This window comes from Erythrolamprus reginae, chromosome 11, assembly GCF_031021105.1.
Source record: "Erythrolamprus reginae isolate rEryReg1 chromosome 11, rEryReg1.hap1, whole genome shotgun sequence".
NCBI lineage: Eukaryota > Metazoa > Chordata > Lepidosauria > Squamata > Dipsadidae > Erythrolamprus > Erythrolamprus reginae.
This window is the reverse complement of record NC_091960.1, coordinates 36,500,951-36,522,006: the sequence shown is the minus strand read 5'-3', so window position 1 is coordinate 36,522,006 and position 21,056 is coordinate 36,500,951. Positions and strand designations below refer to the sequence as shown.

Sequence of the window (21,056 nt, the reverse complement as noted above, 5' to 3'; positions counted from 1 at the left end):
CGCCCCTCTCCGCAGACTCGGGGCGCCTCACAACAGTGACAAATCTAATACAGTGATACCTTGTCTTACAAACTTAATTGGTTCCGGGATGAGGTTCTTAAGGTGAAAAGTTTGTAAGACGAAGCAATGTTTCCCATAGGAATCAATGGAAAAGCGATTAATGTGCGCAAGCCCAAAATTCACCCCTTTTGCCAACCGAAGTGCCCGTTTTTGTGCTGCTGGGATTCCCCTGAGGGTCCCCTCCATGGGAAACCCCACCACCAGACTTCTGTGTTTTTGTGATGCTGCAGGGGAATCCCAGTAGGGGAATCCCAGCATTGCAAAAACGAGCGCTTTGCTGGCAACGGAAGTCAGGAGGTGGGGTTTCCCAGCGAAGGGAGCTTCAGTGAAACTGCAGCATTGCAAAAATCCCACCTCTGGACTTCCGTGTTTTTGCGATGCTGCGATTTCGCTGAGGCTCCCCTCGCTGGGAAACCCCACCTCCGGACTTCCATTGCCAGCGAAGCGCCCATTTTTGCACTGCTGGGATTCCCCTGCAGCATTGCAAAAACGTGGAAGTTTGGAGGTGGTGTTTCCCATGGAGGGGAGCCTCAGGGGAATCCCAGCAGCGTAATAATGGGCGCTTCGCTGGCAACAGAAGTCTGCAGGCGAGGCATCCCAGTGGCGTCGGCTTGGGTTTGTAAGGTGAAAATAGTTTGTAAGAAGAGACAGAAAAATCTTAAACCCCGGGTTTGTATCTCAAAATGTTTGTATGACGAGGCGTTTGTAAGATGAGGTATTACTGTAATTAAAATCTAAGGTAACAATTACACATTTAAAAAATCTAAAAGCAAGGAACCCCAATATAAAAAACATACATACAGTCATATCATGCACTAGAACTACATAGGCAGGGGGAGATGTCTCAGTTCATATATCATATATCATATATTATATATTATATAATAGATATATTATATATATTTGTAGACCTCACCTACAAAAAGATATTGACAAAATTGAACGGGTCCAAAGATGGGCTACAAGAATGGTGGAAGGTCTTAAGCATAAAACGTATCGGGAAAGACTTCATGAACTCAATCTGTAGAGTCTGGAGGACAGAAGGGAAAGGGGGGACATGATCGAAACATTTAAATATATTAAAGGGTTAAATAAGGTCCAGGAGGGAAGTGTTTTTAATAGGAAAGTGAACACAAGAACAAGGGGACACAATCTGAAGTTAGTTGGGGGAAAGATCAAAAGCAACGTGAGAAAATATTATTTCACTGAAAGAGTAGTAGATCCTTGGAACAAACTTCCAGCAGACGTGGTTGGTCAATCCACAGTAACTGAATTTAAACATGCCTGGGATAAACATAGATCCATTGTAAGATAAAATACAGGAAATAGTATAAGGGCAGACTAGATGGACCAGGAGGTCTTTTTCTGCCGTCAGTCTTCTATGTTTCTATATATTATATATTATATCTTGAACACCTGGTTCTTATCTAGAAAAGTTGGACCTACCTCCGCGGGCCGGTCACAGGCAGTGGTCAGGCCGCATCAGGCTCTCGGGCCGCATCTTGCCCAGGTCTGGTGTAGTAGAAAGGAGACTGTTGGATAGTTGAAGATTTGTTCATTTTATCTGTCCCGGAGCAAATTAATAGAGTAGCCCATTATCAGTGACTCCCAGTTCAAGGGCTGGTGACAACACTGGGAATTTTGAAATTGCATTTTGCCTGTGTTGCCCACAGCTAACATGGCTCACTTCCAGTATTAAAAGACGAAAACGAAGGATGCTTCCCACCAATATTGCAGAATATACCACTTGGCTCCACAGCTTATTTTTCCTGTAGTTCTCAGCAAAGAGGCAGATTTCCAAACAAAACCACTCCATTTATTTTTATTTTATAGGAATGTTATGGCCCCCAGAGGCATATTTTGAAATACGGATGATGCTAGAATCTGGTGCTTTCCTTTATAACGTCCCCATTTCTTCTTTAATTTTGTTTACAATTATTTTTTAATTAAACATCCCGTTGTGCACAGAGCCTGGAGGGCACAAGTGGAATTGTCTGTAGACATATTGGTGTTTTTAAACCCTTCCCTGGAGATGAGCATGATAAGCTTTATGATGGAGTAAGAATTTGAACAAATGTCAGCTTGCTATGGGCCTGCCCCTTCTATCCCACTGACGATCAGCTGGGAATTGTGAAATTTATTGGTCATAAAGAATAAATATAAATATATATAAGAGCTCTTGGTTTGATCCATCACAATGCTGTAATGGGATAATTTATGGGATGGGCAATCTTGTTGGATGAGAGAAGGTTTTTAGATGCTGGTCCAAAGTCAGGATACTGTTATGTGATTGGCTAAGGATTAATATCTTTAAAAAAATGTCTTCCTCATATACACTATTTTACAGATTATGGGGATAAATTAAAGGCATTTTTGGGAAGGTAAAAAAAAAGAGACCAAGGTGGAAGTTATAGCTGAATGGTTGAAGCCATGTACATCTTGACTTTTCAAATCTCCATTAATCTCACACAGTTCTGGCATTTTTTGACATTTCAATTGTCATAAATACTTCTTGACAAATCTAGAATCCCTTTTTTTGGCTAGGGAATCCCCCCAAAATTGATTAATAGACATGCCTGTGAGCGTGGTAGAGACCAATGCAACACAGGCAGTGTTAAATCACTGCACCGGAGACTTCTTCGGGTTCAACAGGTTTATTGAATAAGGCATAATAGGACAAACAGCCCTCTCCAACAATCAATTCCCAACAAGGGCAACGGCTAATCCGTTGCCCTATTCATACTTTTTCTTTTGCGCGGGAATAAACTGGCAAGCGTTTATTTTTGCCGGCTTTCTAAACTCTATTTGCTCAACGCATACTTACAAATTGCCCAAAAGTGGAGCTTTTAGCAAGGAAATAATAGGCCTTCCTAAAATTTCCTTCTGCAAATTCCTCTGTTGTATTGTCTCAAAGCTTTTCTATTATTTTAAAAGGCTGTAGAACAAAAGAAAACACAAGACCAAAAAGGACTCCCAAACCAATACCCAGATCTTGGCTCTCTGAAGAACAAAGTCGCATTAAAGTGATGGAAGTATTGACAGAAACCCTCCAGAAAAGGTATGGATGGACACCCTTGGTACACAGGAGGACAAACCTGATGAATTTAATTTGAATTGCCATTATCAGTTCAGGATTTCAAATTTGATAAATAATGACAATTAAGAATGAATTGATGTGTGGAATCAAATGTAGAACTCAAAAGCCAATAATCAACACTCACTGAAGAACTTACTTATTTAACAGTGTGCACTGGAGATTATACTGTTACTGCTTTCAAGAAATAATTATTGTCTTAATAGAAAGAAGCCTATTATTAGTTGGCGATACAAATTTTGATAAAGCTCACTGAGAACCAGGCACTTGAAGGATACTTGAATTTCCTTCTATGTTTCGATTTCGCTATTTGCTATTTTTCTAGCACCTTAACAATGGTGGTGAATGGAAGTCCTATTTCTTTTGCTTGCATATGTGATGGTATAAATAGCATCCCTTCCTCATGAAGATACTTTTTGAGAGAGGTTAAGAAAATGAGGAGCGCCAACGTTCATCCAGTGTGCTTTAGAATAGAGGGGCAGCTTGAATGTGCCTCTGGGCGTACATAAGTGCACTGGTGTGCCTTTCATCCCCTGTCCAATTGTCTTTCCTCTCTTTCACCTATCATATATATTCTCTTCCTTTCATATATCCTCTCCTCTAAGTTCACTTTTACCCTTATATATATTACTACATGTCTATTTTTCTTCCTATGTATTTGTGTATTGGACAAATGAATAAATAAATAAATAAATAAACAAACTCCAAAGCAAAGATTCTTCCTTGGTCTTTCCCAGCATCTTTAAATAATGTCTTTAATTGAAAAGCCTTAAGAGAACAGCATTCTAAATGGCCTGTTTGCTCATTTTTGGTGGAAATGAAAAGGACACACATTATTTGGTGTGAGCGATTGATTGGTTAGGCCAGGGGTTAGCAACCTGCAGCTCTGGAGCCGCATGTGACTCTTTCATTCCTCTGCTGCAGGTCCCTGTCACCAGTCAGCACCACAATTTTTTTCTTTTATGCACACTGAGAGCATCTGCACCAAGACAAATTCCTTGCATGTACAATCACAATTGGCCAATAAAGAATTCTGTTCTGTTCTATTCTATATTCTATTCTATTCTATTCTATTCTATTCTTATTCTCCATTCCATTCCATATTTTCTATTCTATTCTATTCCATTCCATTCCATCCCATTCCATTCTATATTATTCTTATTCTCCATTCCATTCCATATTTTCTATTCTATTCTATCCTCTCCTATTCTATTCTATTTTATTCTATTCTATTGATAGGCTTTCAGTTAGGACTGGTAGAGGAAAAAGGACACTGCACTAGGCGGAGACCCTATGGTGGGAGAACTGGACTTCTGGGTGGCGCTAGGATTGAACCGGGGGGGATTCTGGTTAGGACTGTTGTGGCTCTGAGTGTTTAAAGTGTGACCCCTGGGTTAGACCGACTTATCTCCTGCCTCTGTTTTTCAGGTTGAATGATTCCCTTGACCCGGGGGTGCCAAAAAATATAGCATCGGAAATAGCAAAGGAAGTGGAGATGGAGATATTCAAGCATTTTGGCCGGGTGGATCGGCTTTATAAAAACAAGTATCGCAGTCTGCTTTTCAATCTGAAATCAACAGACAACCAGGTCATAAATACAAAAAAATAATAATAATTGTCTCATAATTCATTTCAAAATATTAAAGAGAATCTTAACTATGAAGCAAGGAACTTAAAGTATGGCTTGCTTTATTACCATCCCAGGCTGTCATTCATTTTCTCTGTTCAATTTAAAATTACATTTAACCAGAAAGGGTACTTTTAAACCAATAACTAGTCAGCAGGATAAATTATTCTTAATAAATTATAAGAATAATTAATAATTAAGGTAAATGATAAATTATAATATAAATTTAAATTGTAAGATAAGTTATAAATTATTCTTGCCCGGTTTTTATTCAATATACAGTAGTTTAAAAGGAAGAATAAGGAGGCTTCAGTTTAGTGGCTTATGGCTCATCCACATTCTGCTAGATTTTGGGTCATATAATATGGAATTTAAGGTTTAAAATGAGCTTTTCATGCAGTTTTTGGGTTTAACTCTGTATTGAGTGATGGTACAGGTAGCAACTTCGTTTAGTAACTTCTGTCTTTAATGACTGCTCATAGATGACAGCGATGAAAAAGTAATTTTATGGCAAATCCTTGCATTTATGACTTTTGCAAGTCTGTAAAGCAAAGAAAAGCTGGAGTAGAACTGTAGGTTCTCTTATAACTCTACTTAACACCCATTTTGCTTAATGGCCAAGTTGCCAGTCCCAACTGTGGCTGCTAAACAAGGCCTGCCAGTAATATGTAATCATCCTTGAGTTGCCAGAAAGCTGCATTAGCGTGAAATTTGCTGTCACTCTTTATTTATGTTGATTTGATTTTGAATTGTTGGTCCCACTACTGCCTGTACAGGAAGTCCACAACTTATGACCACAATTGGGACCAAAATTTCAATCTCTAAGCTATGTGATCATTAAATAATTCACCTGGTTTGATGATCCCTTTTTTTTTTTTGGCTACAGATAGTTGTGGTTGAAGCTGAAGTAGTCATTGACAGGAAGGACATTGTAGCAGATGATTTTAAGTGTTATGCTTAGGTCGTGTTTAAGGCAATGTAGTTCTAAGCTTTCTAAACCTAGGATTGTAAGTCTAGTTGTGTAGGGTATTTAGTTGTGAGTGGAGGAGTGGAGGGCTCTTATAGTAAAGTGTTGTGGTTAGCTCTGGCCCAGCTCCTGCCCCAAGGACTGTGGATGTGGGGGAGACATCCACATGCTGCAGGCCTGTTTTGCCCCCGGTGGAATCTGATGATGAAGGCTCCTCTGACCAAGAAGACATGAGTGACAGGGAGGAGGAGAGTGGGGCAGACAGCTCAGAAGGAGATCAATTCTCTAGCTCCTCCTTGGATTCGGAACAAGAGTTAATGGCAACGGAGGTCCGGAGGTGGGGTTTCCCAGCGAGGGGAGCCTCAGCGAAATCACAGCATCGCAAAAACACAGAGGTCCGGAGTTGGGGTTTCGAGGACTTCCATGTTTATGCAATGCTGCGATTTCACTGATGCTCCCCTCGCTGGGAAACCCCACCTCCGGACTTCCGTTGCCAGCGAAGCGCTCGTTTTTGCAATGCTGGGATTCCCCTGCAGCATCACAAAAACACAGAAGTCTGGAGGTGGGGTTTCCCATGGAGGGGAGCCTCGGGAATCCCAGCAGCGCAAAAACAGGCGCTTCGGCTGGCAAAAGGGGTGAATTTTGGGCATGCACGTATTCATCGCTTTTCCATTGATTCCTATGGGAAACATTGTTTCGTCTTACAAACTTTTTATCTTAAGAACCTCGTCCTGGAACCAATTAAGTTTGTAAGACGAGGTATCACTGTATTACCTTAACATTTCTACAGCTAAGCACAATTTAAGGCAGTTTGTGGACTGGGGGTGAGATAAAGGCAATTCATAGGACAGAAAAGACCCATCCACCGATTTGAAAGAAAGAAATTTATCCATTTTGAGTTGGAGAAAGCTAGAGAAGGCAGAGAGAGACTGGCTGACCCGGTCAGCTTGCTGGGAATATTGTACTACAGATCATGGTTTGCAATCTAGATGATTATTTGTTTCGAAGGCATTGCTGGTTTCTTATACAGAACGGTAAATAAGGCTATTTTAGGCCAGCTATTATTGTTTTAATTACAGCTCTCGTGCAAAACATTTTTTTTGCTTGTGTTTTCCCCAGCTCTTCCACAAGTTGATACTTGGAAAAATCACCCCAAGGAGACTCGTTGAGATGAACTCTCTGGAGATGGCCTCCAAGGAACTAGCAGAGTGGAGAGCCAAGGAGAATAAACATGTAAGTTGAGGTCCCTCTGCCCTTTTCACCTTGGTTGACCCACCTTGGAAAAGTCAGAATTTGCTGCGGGTACAAATCCAGCCTTATTTCCCCCATCTTCAAAAGTTAATATTGGCAGCAAAAGTTTATTTGTTTTGGTAAATTAATATGCCTCCCATCCAGTGAAGGGCTACAAAAATTTCTACTACCACACGGTGGTCGCGGCTTATTTTGCGGGTGACCCTTGGCGATCAGGTGACCGGGGTAGCTTAAAAAAGAAATATATTATTTAATAATTCATATCTTAGTAGCGGCAAGAATTACATTTGCGCAAAAATGGAAAGGAAAAGAAATACCAAAAGATGAAGAAGTATTCAAAAAGATTATCGGAGTGTGCAGAACTAGATACGAAGACAAGACGGTTAAATAACCAAACCGAAACGGAGTTTTATAAAATTTGGAACAATGTGTATAATTGGTGGAATCTTAAGAAACAGTTTTATAAATATATGAATAAATTTTATAACATTTGAAATTATTAAATTAAATATATAAATAGTAGTATGATAAGAAATTTAAAAGTTAAGGTTTTACAGATTGGATAAGTGATTTTAACTATTTTATTATATTGTTAAAACTGATACAAAGAAGTAGATTTTAATATAAATTTTTATTAATTTAAAATATATATACATATACACATTTACACAATATAACAATGAATTTTTTTTTAAAAAAAAGATGCAATGCAAAACAAAACACATACAAACCTAAATATTAACAATTATTATAATAATAATAGTTGATTAATTATTTAGATTTTAAATCGAATTATTACAATATTTTAAGAAACCTAAATGTAAGTTGTTTTTTTTGTATTAGCTTAATTAATAAATTTTAAGTAGCATAATTATAATCATTAAAATGATATTTTAGTAATGTACTGACAAAAACTATAGATATTAGAATTGATTTTAATTATATGAATTATAATATAAAATGGAAATATAGAAATAGATTTAATAAGAAAGCATAGTTTTATAAACTATTTCTGTACTGATCTGAACATAGTCAGCATTTTTTTTTGTATTATTTAGACTTCTATGATTAGTGGAGCGATGGTAGCTCCTTAAATGTTAAATGTTATATGTACTGTTTGTCTTGAAGAAAAATAATAAAAACATGATTTTTTTTAAAAAGGTCATGTGACTGCTTTAAAGGTGGCCAACTTGATGTCGCTTACGTCTAGGGTTAGGGTGCCCGGCCTTTCCTCGTTTCGGGTGCTGTTTGGAACCCTGACACCATGTTTCTTGCTTGTAGGAACTGGAGATGATTGAGAAACACGAGCGAGAAATGCCCAAGCGTTGCTCTGAAAAGTTCACCCACAAAGGAATTGTTGAGATATACAGAGAAGCAGATATAGACGTGGCATCTGAAGAAGTCATTGTGAGTAGATGGTAGTTTTCAGGCCAGGGCGACCAACTGAAACTTGCCGTAGGAAATGTCCTTGAGTTTGAAGGAAGAAATATCAAAGGTTACCCCCAATTGGATTGTTAAGATCCGAAGAAGAGACCTTTGTGAAGTTCTGATCGAAGACCCATCCTCCTGCCTTGGAGGTCTTCTCCTGCATTCCTGTGTAACTTGGGGGTTAACTGCAGCAGTGAATTTATAGAGATTTCATCAGAAGTTTAGTTCTTGGGTGGGTTCAGTATTTATTATGATGTATTTACAACTTTTTATGCTGCTTTGGTGGAATCAATCACATAAGAAAAGGTTTGCATTCACGTCATATATGGTGAAATTCTTGAGTTTGGGTTTTCTGTACAATTAGTTTCTATGTTTCTATTATTTTTAGGGATCATCGCTGCTCGAGGTGCCATCACTAACTGGAAGCAACCAAATAAGTAAGTTAGTTTATTTGATTAATGTTTTATCGATTGAAAGCATTTATCGAGCTGCCCATCTTCTCACCACGTTTTCGCCCTCCCATTCGAAATAATTTGAAATCATATTAAATCATGGGTGGAATTCACCCCTGGTTCGCTCGTGACTAACGGCTGCCGGAGAGCCGGTTGCAAAGGCAGCGCTGCGCAACCCTCTGCCCACCTACCCGGATGCCGCCATTTGGGTTCTTTTACCCTCTGCGCATGCACAGAACGCTTTGCACATGTGCAGAGGGTAAAAGGACCCAAGTGGCGGCATCTGGACAGGTGGGCGGAGCCTCTCGCTGCCTTCACGACTGGCTCTCCGACAACCGACAGGCTTGAGCGAACCGGAAGCATTTCACACACACCCCGTATTAAATCTATAAAACTAAACACATTAAAACAGCCATAGAAGCAACGTCGAGTGTCCAAGTGATTCTAAGCACTCATGTGCTTTAAAGGATTTATTTCTATTTGCAACTTAAAATAGAGGAGACTCACAAACTGCTTTAGTGCTTCTGAATTTTGCATTGAAGCCAATCTGGATTCTGTAAGAAACACTTTGGGCCTTGGTGTAAAATCTACAGGCTGTTTTTTCCAGTGAACATCATTCTGAAATGAATGAATGGGACCAAATGTTTCTTTTCCATCCCTGCAGGGGAGTCTACAGACCTTCAGTTGATTGATTGATTGATTGATTGATTGATTGATTGATTGATTGATTTACTTACTTACTTACTTACTTACTTACTTATTTACTTACTTATTTAGATTTGTATGGGACCACCATGCCTACCTTGTGTTACCACTTGATTTCAGAATTAGTTCTTTTCACTAGGGAATGGTATTGTCAGAGGGACAATTTGAGGAGAAAAACCAACCATACAAGAGTCCAACCCTTTTAACCAAACAGGCATAGAGTGGTGCCACTACCTAAGAAGGCCTCTACTTACGAACCTTTCTAGATGAGAACCGGGTGTTTGAGATTTTTTTTGCTTCTTCTCAAGAACCATTTTGCACTTGCAAACCCGAGCCTCCAAAACTGTAACCGGAAAAGGCAGGGAGAAGCGTCCGTGGAGCCTCTCTAGGAATCTCCTGGGAGGAAACAGGGCCGGAAGAGGTGGGGAGAAGCCTCTGTGGGGCCTCTCTAGAAATCTCCTGGGAATAAACTGGGGCCAGAAAAGGCAGGGAGAAGCCTCCATGGGGCCTCTCTAGAAATCTCCTGGGAATAAACTGGGGCCAGAAAAGGCAGGGAGAAGCCTCCATGGGGCCTCTCTAGGAATCTCCTGGGAATAAACAGGGCCGGAAAAGGCAGGGAGAAGCCTCCGTGGGGCCTCTCTAGGAATCTCCTGGGAGGAAACCGGGCCTCCATCCTCCCTTTGGTTTCCCCAATCACACACATTATTTGCTTTTACATTGATTCTTATGGGAAAAATTGCATTCCCTCCACATTCTCTCAACACATTCATTGGCCAGGGGGCAAAGATCTAATGGCCCTCGGCCTGGCAGCATACATGAGTCTTCAGACTCTTACGGAAGACAAGGAGGGTGGGGGCATACCATACATAAAACTATAGTCAATGGGAGAAAGCTGGATTCAGTCACTAACCATAAATCACTTAATGTGATTTATTAACAATGTATTCTCAATCTGTGATCTACTTAGCGGCTATGGCAATTTTTTTAATTTTTTTTTTGTAAAATTGGGCACAACTCACTTCTTTAGCAATGGAAATTGTGGTCCCAGTTGTAGTTGTAAGTCGAGAATTTCCTGTAATTGAAAACAAGACTTACAGGTATTTTTCTTTCTGGCTATGCAGGAGAGTCGCGCCTGTTTGAACCAGCCACGTACAAATTTACCTTTAGCCAGGAGGCAAATCCCTCGGAGACTTTGCATCAAAACCTCGCAGGCTCGGAGATTGACAAGAGGCCCGAGGATGAGGGCAGGTTGGTTTCAATTTATGGTTTTCAAATCAGGTGGAATTTATGAATTTCAAATCACGTCTTCCCCTTCTGTGAACATAAACTACTGAGTGTCTTGATCTTTTCAATAAAAGCTTCCAGAAATCTTAAGGAATTATTGATTGATTGATTGATTGATTGATTGATTGATTGGATTTCTATGCTGCCCCTCTCCGAGGACTCAGGGCGGCTCACAACATATTAAAAAAAAACACAGTATACAATGTCCTGAATCCAATTAACTGGTAGGCAAAGGACCATCACCTGCAGGTCTCTCTCTCTCTCTCTCTAGGTCTGCGTTGGCTAGCACTGCAAACCGTAACCGTCCGTTGGCAAAGAAGTCCAGCTACTCGGTCATCTGGAATGGGCTTATCCAGGTGCCCAGTGTGAAGCGGTTTGTAGCCAAAGCCTATCCTGTTTCTGGTTTTGGTCCTCGTCTCTGTCAGGTAGGGGTAGCACATATAGAAGAGAATAGTAGTAGTAGCTCAGAGTTGAACTGTGTGGTTCTTGGTGGTCTCTGAGCTTAGTTGTTTTCTTGCTGATGTTTCATTACCCAACTACATAACATCATCAATGTTAGGACATCAGTGCTAATCTTACCCTGAAAATATTACCTTTTCTGTCAGGCTCTCTTGTAGACTCCTCCCAAAAATTCACAGATACAATTTCAGACACACAGACGTTTGAAAATTCAAAACAATGTTCTTTATACCGAAATTTCAAATAAACAGAGCCCTCTTTTGGTATAGCAAATAGCACTTGTCTCCAAACAAACTGGTAATTTGTATAAGTCCCTTAACATTTCTGTGATGCTTAGCTTGCAGCTGTGAGGCAATTCACAGTCCTTCTTCTTTCACAAAGTGACACACACTTTGCTCTGGTTTAGTTTCGAAGCGGGGAAAAATCAGCACACAAAAGGTCAAAGTCAGCAAAGCAGTCACGAAACACAAGGATCAGATAATCCTCCACAATGGCCAAACCCACAGGCTGCTCTTTATAGCAGCCTCACTAATAACCACAGCCCCACCCAACCACAGGTGGCCTCATTTTCTTTGATAATAATCTCTCAGGTGTTGTTGCCTATGCATCGCTCTCCGCATGCGTGGCTGTATCATTAACTCTTGTTCCGAATCCAAGGAGGAGCTAGATAATTGATCTCCTTCTGAGCTGTCTGCCCCACTCTCCTCCTCCCTGTCACTCATGTCTTCTTGGTCAGAGGAGCCTTCATCAGCAGATTCCATCAGGGGCAAAACAGGCCTGCAGCATGTGGATGTCTCCCCCACATCCACAGTCCTTGGGGCAGGAGCTGGGCCAGAGCTAACCACAACAGTTAGTTAGTTAGTTAGTTAGTCCAATACACAATAAAGGTTAAAGGGAATAGACATGTAGTAATATATATCAAAGAAAGGATAGAAGGAAAGATATAGGAATAAAATAGGTCAATGAGGAATAGAGGAAAAGGTATAGGAATGGAATAAAAGATATATGAAATAAAGGAGAGACAATTGGACAAGGGACGGAAGGCACACTAATGCACCTATGCTCGCCCCTTACTGACCTCTTAGGAACCTGGAGAGGTCAATCAATCTTGTATAGTCTAAGGGAAAAATGTTGGGGGTTAGGTGTAGACACTACGGAGTATGATAATAAGTTCCACACTTTGATGATTCGATTGCTAAAGTCATATTTATTACAGTCAAGTTTGGAGCGGTTAATATTAAGTTTGAATCTGTTGTGTGCTCTTGTGTTGTGCCCTGGCACTCTACGCTTTCAAAAAGAGATTGGACTGTCACCTGACTGGGGTGCTGTAGGCTCTCCTGCTCAAGCAGGGGGTTGGACTAGATGACCTACAAGGTCCCTTCCAACTCAAACAAACAAACAAACCAAGTTCAGAGTGCTCTGTTGGACCCCACTGGTAGTGGTAGCTTTAAGTAAATGAAACAACTATGGGCTACCTGGACACCCAACACCCTATTTGCAGCCTCTCAGCACCTCAAGGCCTGACCTGTTGTTGAAATTTGGCCATAGAATGGTCAGTTTTGCCAATGTGATTTTGGGCATCTATCTTTGAAGTTGAAATGGGAATTACCTCCTGATTTCCATAACACCACCAAAAAGGGGCAAAATATTTTAGTGCTATTTCTCACTGGGATTCAGTGATGGCAGAAGACCATTTCCTGATGTCTCGACATCCATATTAGTACAAACACTCTTGTGCCCGTATAAGGACTGTGCAATTGCTGAGCAACATCCTCTATTGATGGCAAGGTTTAGCAGAATAAAATCTGCAGGGACTTCTTTGTCTTCACCCCGCCATAAGGAATGCTGACAAAAAGCACATTCTTTGCATTAGCCTTACTACCAAATATGGAGCGCTCCTTTTTTTCTTTTTGCGAGACTGAGAGTTTGCCTCTTTTTATTTTCTTGCAGGCCTTGCCAACAGTTCTTCAATCAGAGGGATGTATCCTCCCCAAGGATGTCTGGGCTTATGTAGACAGCATATGGCCAACAAAAAGAGAGGTATTTTCATTCTTCCCAGGTTCTCCCGTTGTTTAGGGATGGCCAGGGGTGGGCAGCAGGCAGGACGGGGTGGGACGCAGCTCCAGCTGATTGGCGCCTGTCACTTCCTGGATTATGGTCTCGTCTCGTCTCTCCTTTTTCTCCCTGCTGCTGTGTCTGGGCTCTTTGCTTTTTTCCTCCTTCCGGGTCTCGGACGAGCTTCCCTCTCTCCTGCCCAGCTCCCTCCAGCCTCATGTGGCCACCTCCCACCTGAGGTGCAAGCAGAAGGCGAGGGTGGCAGCATTTATGCTTCTGGCAGCACCCATTCACCTAGCTACCCAGCTTAAGGCGGGGTGCGACCCAGGAAGGAGAGCGCGGGAAACACGAAGCAAATTGTCACCCCAGCGAGCGACACTGGTAAGGTTGTACGTCAAGGACTTAACGAAGATTAATAGGAAAGTGAACACAAGAACAAGGGGACACAATCTGAAGTTAGTTGGGGGAAAGATCAAAAGCAACATGAGAAAATATTATTTTACTGAAAGAGTAGTAGATGCTTGGAACAAACTTCCAGCAGACGTGGTAGATAAATCCACAGTAACTGAATTTAAACATGCCTGGGATAAACATAGAACCATCCTAAGATAAAACACAGAAAATAGTATAAGGGCAGACTAGATGGACCATGAGGTCTTTTTCTGCCGTCAGTCTTCTATGTTTCTATGTTTCTAAGATGATTATTGAAGCCACTCCCGCCTAATCACATGGCCAGCAAGCCACTCCTACCCAGTCACATGACCATTAAGCCACACCCACAAAATAAGCCACACCCACAGCATGGAAGTAAAAATTCTGGCTGCCCATTACTGGGGATGGTTACTCCTATCCTAACAAATCAACTTCGGCTTCCAAATATAGGATGTGAGTGATATTGGAGGCCATCTAATCCAGCCTTCTCTCCATAGCTGGAGCTTCCTGATTTGGTTGGCTGGCTGGCCCAAAGTCCTCCAGGAAGCTCACATGCTGTAAGCTTGGCAGTTCCGTGTTAGCAAAAACTTCAGAAGAGAAGGATTTAGGGGTAGTGATTTCTGACAGTCTCAAAATGGGTGAGCAGTGTGGTCGGGCGGTAGGAAAAGCAAGTAGGATGCTTGGCTGCATAGCTAGAGGTATAACAAGCAGGAAGACGGAGATTGTGAGACCACATTTGGAATAATACTGTGTCCAGTTCTGGAGACCTCACCTACAAAAAGATATTGACAAAATTGAACGGGTCCAAAGACGGGCTACAAGAATGGTGGAAGGTCTTAAGCATAAAACGTATCAGGAAAGACTTCATGAACTCAATCTGTAGAGTCTGGAGGACAGAAGGGAAAGAGGGGACATGATCGAAACATTTAAATATGTCAAAGGGTTAAATAAGGTCCAGGAGGGAAGTGTTTTTAATAGGAAAGTGAACACAAGAACAAGGGGACACAATCTGAAGTTAGTTGGGGGAATGATCAAAGGCAACATGAGAAAATATTATTTTACTGAAAAAGTAGTAGATCCTTGGAACAAACTTCCAGCAGACGTGGTAGATAAATCCACAGTAACTGAATTTAAACATGCCTGGGATAAACATATATCCATTGTAAGATAAAATACAAGAAATAGTATAAGGGCAGACTAGATGGACCAGGAGGTCTTTTTCTGCCCTCAATTTTTTAATGTTTCTATCACTAGCCTCAATCCATTCTCAATTTTAGCCTTTTTCACCCCATCTTTGGGCTGTATTCTAATTTCATTATACAACCTTTTGTTCTATGTTTTAAAGTTGTCCTTTGTTTTCCTCAATTTATAACACAGCACTTTTTGAAATGATGCTGGTCTCATCAGCTGTCTCTCATTTTTCTTTCTCTCTGGCACTTTGTGTTTTAATGAAGTTGTTTTTCAGAGTCTCCCAAGCCTCCTGAAGGATTTTTCCCTTCAGGATTTCCATTCTTGAAATCTTCTCTGTTTAGCTTATGAAGTCACCTGGGCTGTGTTGAAACCTGGAACACCCCTATGGGTGTAAATTCTACAGTCACAAGGTCAACGCTTTTGCAGTTTCTACTTCTTCAGTTATTTATTTATTTATTTATTTGTTTTATTTATTTTGTCCAATACACAATGAGGGTTTTAGTGGGTATATATCTATATACACATAGTAAAATACATGATGAAGGTTATAGAGGAGATACTCATAGTAAAATATATCTATGAAATAATAGAAGAGAAGATATAGGAATAGAACATATCAATAAAAGAATAGAAGAAGAGATATAGGAATAAAAGAAAGGTATAGGAGTATTTCTTGAGTTAGGCTTAATTTGCCAATGGAACTCTTAACATGAAATACAGCAAGTCTCCGAACACACACACAAAGACACACACACTCCTGCAGTATACTGGTGGTATAGGCAGCCCCTGCTTTAATTCTTGCAAGAAAACCCATAAATTATATAGACAAAACGTTTCAATTTTTTTCCCAATTAGCTAATGGCCTTTCTCTTACCTTTCCATTTAGGAAATGGGGGTGATACGATTCCGCCCCAGTTTGTCCAGAGATTTCAACTCTTACCACACATTGTATACCTACCTGAACAACAGACAGAGATACGGCATTGTGGAAAGCAGCCAGATGGAGGTATTCTTGGTGCCATTACCTGCCTACCAATTGGTGCCTCCCCAATTCCACCCAGTAGGTGGACCAGGTAGGAACTAGTCCAGGTTTCTTTTATGTTGTTTACTCTTAGGAAGCTGGACAGTTTAAAAGCAGGACAAATATTCTTTGTAAGATATAACATAACATAACATAACTTCTCCGAGTCTTCAGAGAAGGGCTGCATACAAATCTAATTAATAATAATAATAATAACAACAACAACAGCAACAACATTTAGGCCAGAGGTCTTCAAACTTGGCAACTTTAAGACTTGTGGACTTCAACTCCCAGCTGGTTGGAGAATTCTGGGAGTTGAAGTCCACAAGTCTTCAAGTTGCCAAGTTTGGGGACCCCCTGATTTAAGTGAATGACAGTTGGCAAAGGAGACACTACTCAGAATTGTTAGCTCTGGTATGTGCACCAAGGAGGATATCATCTGCGTCAAGGATGACCAACCTCTAGTTTGAGATCATAAAAACAACGGTAAAAGTTGCCAGTTATTTGTTATTATGTGACCGCAGAGGGAAACCACAGAGAATTCTTGCGGAGAAATAACATAAAAACCATCACATTAAGTTCTAAAGGCAAAGATGGATTTAGCCCCAAAAGGTGACGCAACTTTGTGTTATGTCGATGCGTTCAATGTTGATTTTTGCTAGGTGTGATGCACACCAGGCCCCTTGGTCCTATATTTTTGCAAACATGGGGATGTTGGAACTTTTATTGAACTTCATTGACTCTCCAACGCATGGGATGGATGGCAATCAACCTCCACATGAGCCGAGACTATTCTGCACTGTTGCAGAATCTTTAATGACTGGACCTTTCAGGACATCTGCTTTCTTCAGCTGTCATCCCCCATCTGACAACCCCCCACCCAATGCTGTCATTTTCACTGGATTTGTTATGATGACCTTTGCACGCCTGTTTGGAGACAACATGGTATTTGATTGTCCTGCGGCAACTGGAACAGGATATTAAAATTTCTCCATCGACATTTGGAATTGGCCTCGTCCTTTCGTTGCGCATTGCGAAATGCCAGAGAATCATATGCGCAGCTACCACGTGTGCTATTTACTTAGATCCGGGGTGAGGGATGAAGAGAAACAGTCAGGGGGGCGCATATCAGTTGGTCAAAATAATTTATCCCGGCGTTTTCTAAATAAAGCAGATTGGCCTCCTTCACAGTTGTTGGTTGGTTTCGGATCTAAGGAAAATATTCTACGAGTTGTACTTTAGAACATCTGTAGGGCACTAAGGTGAAGCGTTGTGCAACACCTGTATAAATGTTAGTTAAATTAGTTAGTTACTTATTTACTTAGTTAGTTAGTTAGTTACTTAGTTAGTTAGTTAGTTTATTTATTTGTCTGCCTGCCTGCCTGCCTGCCTGCCTGCCTGCCTGCCTGCCTGCCTGCCTGCCTGCCTGCCTGCCTGCCTGCCTGCCTGCCTGCCTGCCTGCCTGCCTGCCTGCCTATCTATCTATCTATCTATCTATCTATCTATCTATCTATCTATCTATCTATCTATCTATCTATCTATCTATCTATCTATCTATCTATTCATTCATTCGATTTTTATGCCGCCCTTCTCCTTAGACTCAGGGCGGCTTACAACATGTTAGCAATAGCACTTTTTCAACAGAGCTAGGCTATTGCCCCCACAATCCGGGTCCTCATTTGACCCACCTCGGAAGGATGGAAGGCTGAGTCAACCTTGAGCCGGTGATGAGATTTGAACCGCTGACCTTCAGATCTACAAGTCAGCTTCAGTGGCCTGCAGTACAGCACTCTACCTGCTGTGCCACCCCGGCTCATCATGTTTAAAGACTTGTTTTAAAATCCCAAGATTTTAGATCTAAACTCTAGAGAAAGGACAGAAAAGAGCAACTAACATGATAAAGGGACTGGAAACTTATGAAGACATACGAAGAGAGGTTGCTGGAACTGGGCATGGATAGTCTAGTAAAAGGAGGGCCAGGGGGGACATGATAGCAGTCTATAGGTACTTGAGGGATTGCCACAGAGAGGAGGGGGTCACACTGTTTTCCAGGGCCCCAGAGGGCCAGACCAGGAGCAATGGACGGAAACTGACCAAGGAGAGATTCAACCTGGAAATAAGGAAGAACTTTCTGACATTGAGAGCGATCAACCAGTGGAACAGCCTTCCTTAATTTGTTCCGTGACCAGGTTCTTAAATAGAAAAGTTTGTAAGAAGAAGCAATTTTTCCCATAGGAATCAATGTAAAAGCAAATAAGGCGTGCGATTGGGGAAACCACAGGGAGGGTGGAGGCCCTGTTTCCTCCCAGGAGATTCCTAGAGAGGCCCCATGGAGGCTTTTCCCCGCCTTTTCCGGCCCTTTTTTCCTCCCAGGAGATCCCTAGAGAAGCCCCACAGAAGCTTCTCCCTGCCTTTTCTGGCCCAGGTTCCTCCCAGGAGATTCCTAGAGAGGCCCCATGGAGGCTTCTCTCCACCTTTTCTGGCCCTGTTTCCTCCCAGGATATTCCTAGAGAGGCCCCACGGAGGCTTCTCCCCGCCTTTTCCGGCTACAGTTTCAGAGGCTCAGGTTTGTAAGTGGAAAATGGTTCTTGAGAAGAGGCAAAAAAGTCTTGAACACCTGGTTCTTATTTAGAAAAGTTCCTAAGTAGAGGGGTTCGTAGGTAGAGGTACCACTGTATTATATTTCTGTCTGGCTAGAAAAACCCCAAGTTCCTGCCCCACGAGCTTCCTTTTGCTTTCAGTATTGGCAACCAGCGAAGAGAAAGTGCTTCTTTTAAAAATGGATGAGACTCTTGGGGAGTTGTCCCTGGGCCTGCGCTTTTAATCCCATGGCTTTGTTTCTTTCAACAGGACTTGACCAGTGCCACCCTGCTTTGCTGTTAGGGCTGATTCTGCCCAAAAGACCTCGTCTGGACATTCTGGAGGCCAGTCATGACCTTCCACCCAAAGCCAAGAAGAAGAGGGTCACTTTTAATGTCAGCCCGGAAAACTGCTCCTTCGCTGCCCCATCACATTTCCCGGGGGATGTTGGTCAGGACCAGAGCCCGCCGCCTCTGTGCACCGAGGGCCTTCCCTCTGACGAAGGCCTGTCCATCCTTCCAAAGCCAGAGGAGTTGACCATAGATAGTCTTCTCGGCCTCATAGAACAGATCAAAAGAGACGTACTGTGTACAGTGCCTCCTTCTTCCTGCCAGCAAGATGCAAGAGATGAAGTCCATCCAACTCCTTTGGGGGATACTTTCCACTCAACAGCAGATTCCGCTTTAACTGGAGAACAATTGAGCAATTTAACCCTGGGAATTTTGGGAGCGCAGCCATGCCTGAGTGGGCAAGAGATACAGTTTGGCGTCAATCCCCAGCCATCTGATATCTTTAGCTTTCTTGGGTCTCTTCTGTCTTCTGGGGTTTCACTTCCAGACCAACATGGAACTCCTACGGCATTACCATATGCAACCCAAGAGATGAACCCCTTCGAAAACCCACTTTTGCGCAGTGTCCTTTGTGCTGAAGCTGTGGCACCTGTTGAACAATGTCAGGCTCACCTTCCACCCCAGATTCCCTACACCAACACGATTGGAGAAGGTGACCCACCTGTGCAGGAAACCTTACCTCTCGACCAATATGTGGCACAGATGCAGTCCAGCATTCAAAGCCTGGAAGCTCAGCCATTTAGCCTCCTTACGCAGGAAATGATCTCGGCCTTGTCTCAGATCCCAGCATTTCCAGTCCAGCAAGGTGGTGGATACTACATGGGACCAAGCTGTGATGCTTCGGAGGGTGACCAATGTGATGGGACAGCTTAAAGCTGCAAAATAGAGGAGGACAACAACTCTTTCAGAGCAAACACTGGAGAAATAGGGGAAGAATAAGATGCTTGCATATTTATTCCTTAGAATTTTAAGAGATGGGTACATCGAAAGATGGGTACATCTCAATTGTGCATTGATTGGGGTTTAAAAGTTGACTTAGATCAGTGTCTTTCAGCCTTGGTAACTTCCCCAGGCAGCAGAGAATTCTGGGAGTTGAAGTTCCAAACACCTTAAAGTTACTAAGATTGAAAAACACTGGAAAATTGAATTGGATGCTGTAAATCAGTGTTTCCCAACCTTGGCAACTTGAAGATATCTGGACTTCAACTCCCAGCATTCGCTGGCTGGGGAATTCTGGGAGTTGAAGTCCAAATATCTTCAAGTTGCCAAGGTTGGGAAACACTGCTGTAAATTACCCGAATCCTAACCTGTCCATCTTATACTATGGCTGTGACAAATAGGTCGCCAGTTGGCGTAGTAGTAGAAACCATTGTAAACTCAGGGCTTAAAACGAGCATTTTCCATGAAGTTAATGGAAATTGGCCTTTGGTAATTTTTCAGGGCAAAAAGAGGTGGATAGTTTTATGGGGTTATGTTGTATGCTGAGAATTTTGAATATGTATGTTGGGCAAGAGGCAGATTCCATGCGGGAAATGAGAATTGCGTTGAGGGTTGAAGTTATTGTCTGAATAGAAGACAACTGTTCCTAATGTTTATATTTTTATGTTAAGAAACCATTCGAGTGCTTTATAAAAATAAAAATAATAATAAAGTGACACAACTGAATTATGTCGTATGTGAATGACATGATTTTAAATTCAGGCATTCCCCCCCCCCCCACTGCTGACATCTTTTATGTTTTGGACAACTGTCTCAGGTGCACCACTCAAAGGCCATTATCATGAAAAAAGTGCAATGCACATCCGTTCTAGAATCTGACACACTGTAGAAGGCATGTAAGATTTATGTACCAAGATAAATATACTATAAGTAGGTCTGCTAGATCTCACTGCAGAGACTAAGATTACTATTATTTTATCTATCTATCTATCTATCTATCTATCTATCTATCTATCTATCTATCCATCCATCCATCCATCCCTCTCTATCTATCTCTCTATCTCTCTATCTCTCTATCTATCTATCTATCTATCTATCTATCTATCTATCTATCTATCTATCTATCTATCTATCTAATCTATCTATCTATCTATCTATCTA

At 41.6% G+C, this 21,056-nt stretch overlaps 1 protein-coding gene across 2 annotated transcripts in view; it reads left to right on the top strand.

Moving 5' to 3' along the window:
- SPOCD1 (SPOC domain containing 1) overlaps positions 1-20,617 on the top strand; it is a 29,942-nt gene extending 9,325 nt beyond the window's left edge. For both annotated transcript variants that reach the window (XM_070764450.1, XM_070764451.1), the window contains 10 exons: positions 2,995-3,118; positions 4,583-4,742; positions 6,868-6,981; positions 8,281-8,406; positions 8,816-8,864; positions 10,706-10,832; positions 11,140-11,293; positions 13,278-13,367; positions 15,892-16,078; positions 18,877-20,617. In XM_070764450.1, coding sequence (XP_070620551.1) covers positions 2,995-3,118; positions 4,583-4,742; positions 6,868-6,981; positions 8,281-8,406; positions 8,816-8,864; positions 10,706-10,832; positions 11,140-11,293; positions 13,278-13,367; positions 15,892-16,078; positions 18,877-19,829 — 2,084 coding nt within the window. In that variant the 3' untranslated portion in view covers positions 19,830-20,617. The remainder of the gene's footprint in view (positions 1-2,994; positions 3,119-4,582; positions 4,743-6,867; positions 6,982-8,280; positions 8,407-8,815; positions 8,865-10,705; positions 10,833-11,139; positions 11,294-13,277; positions 13,368-15,891; positions 16,079-18,876) is intronic.
- Positions 20,618-21,056: the final 439 nt, after the last annotated feature.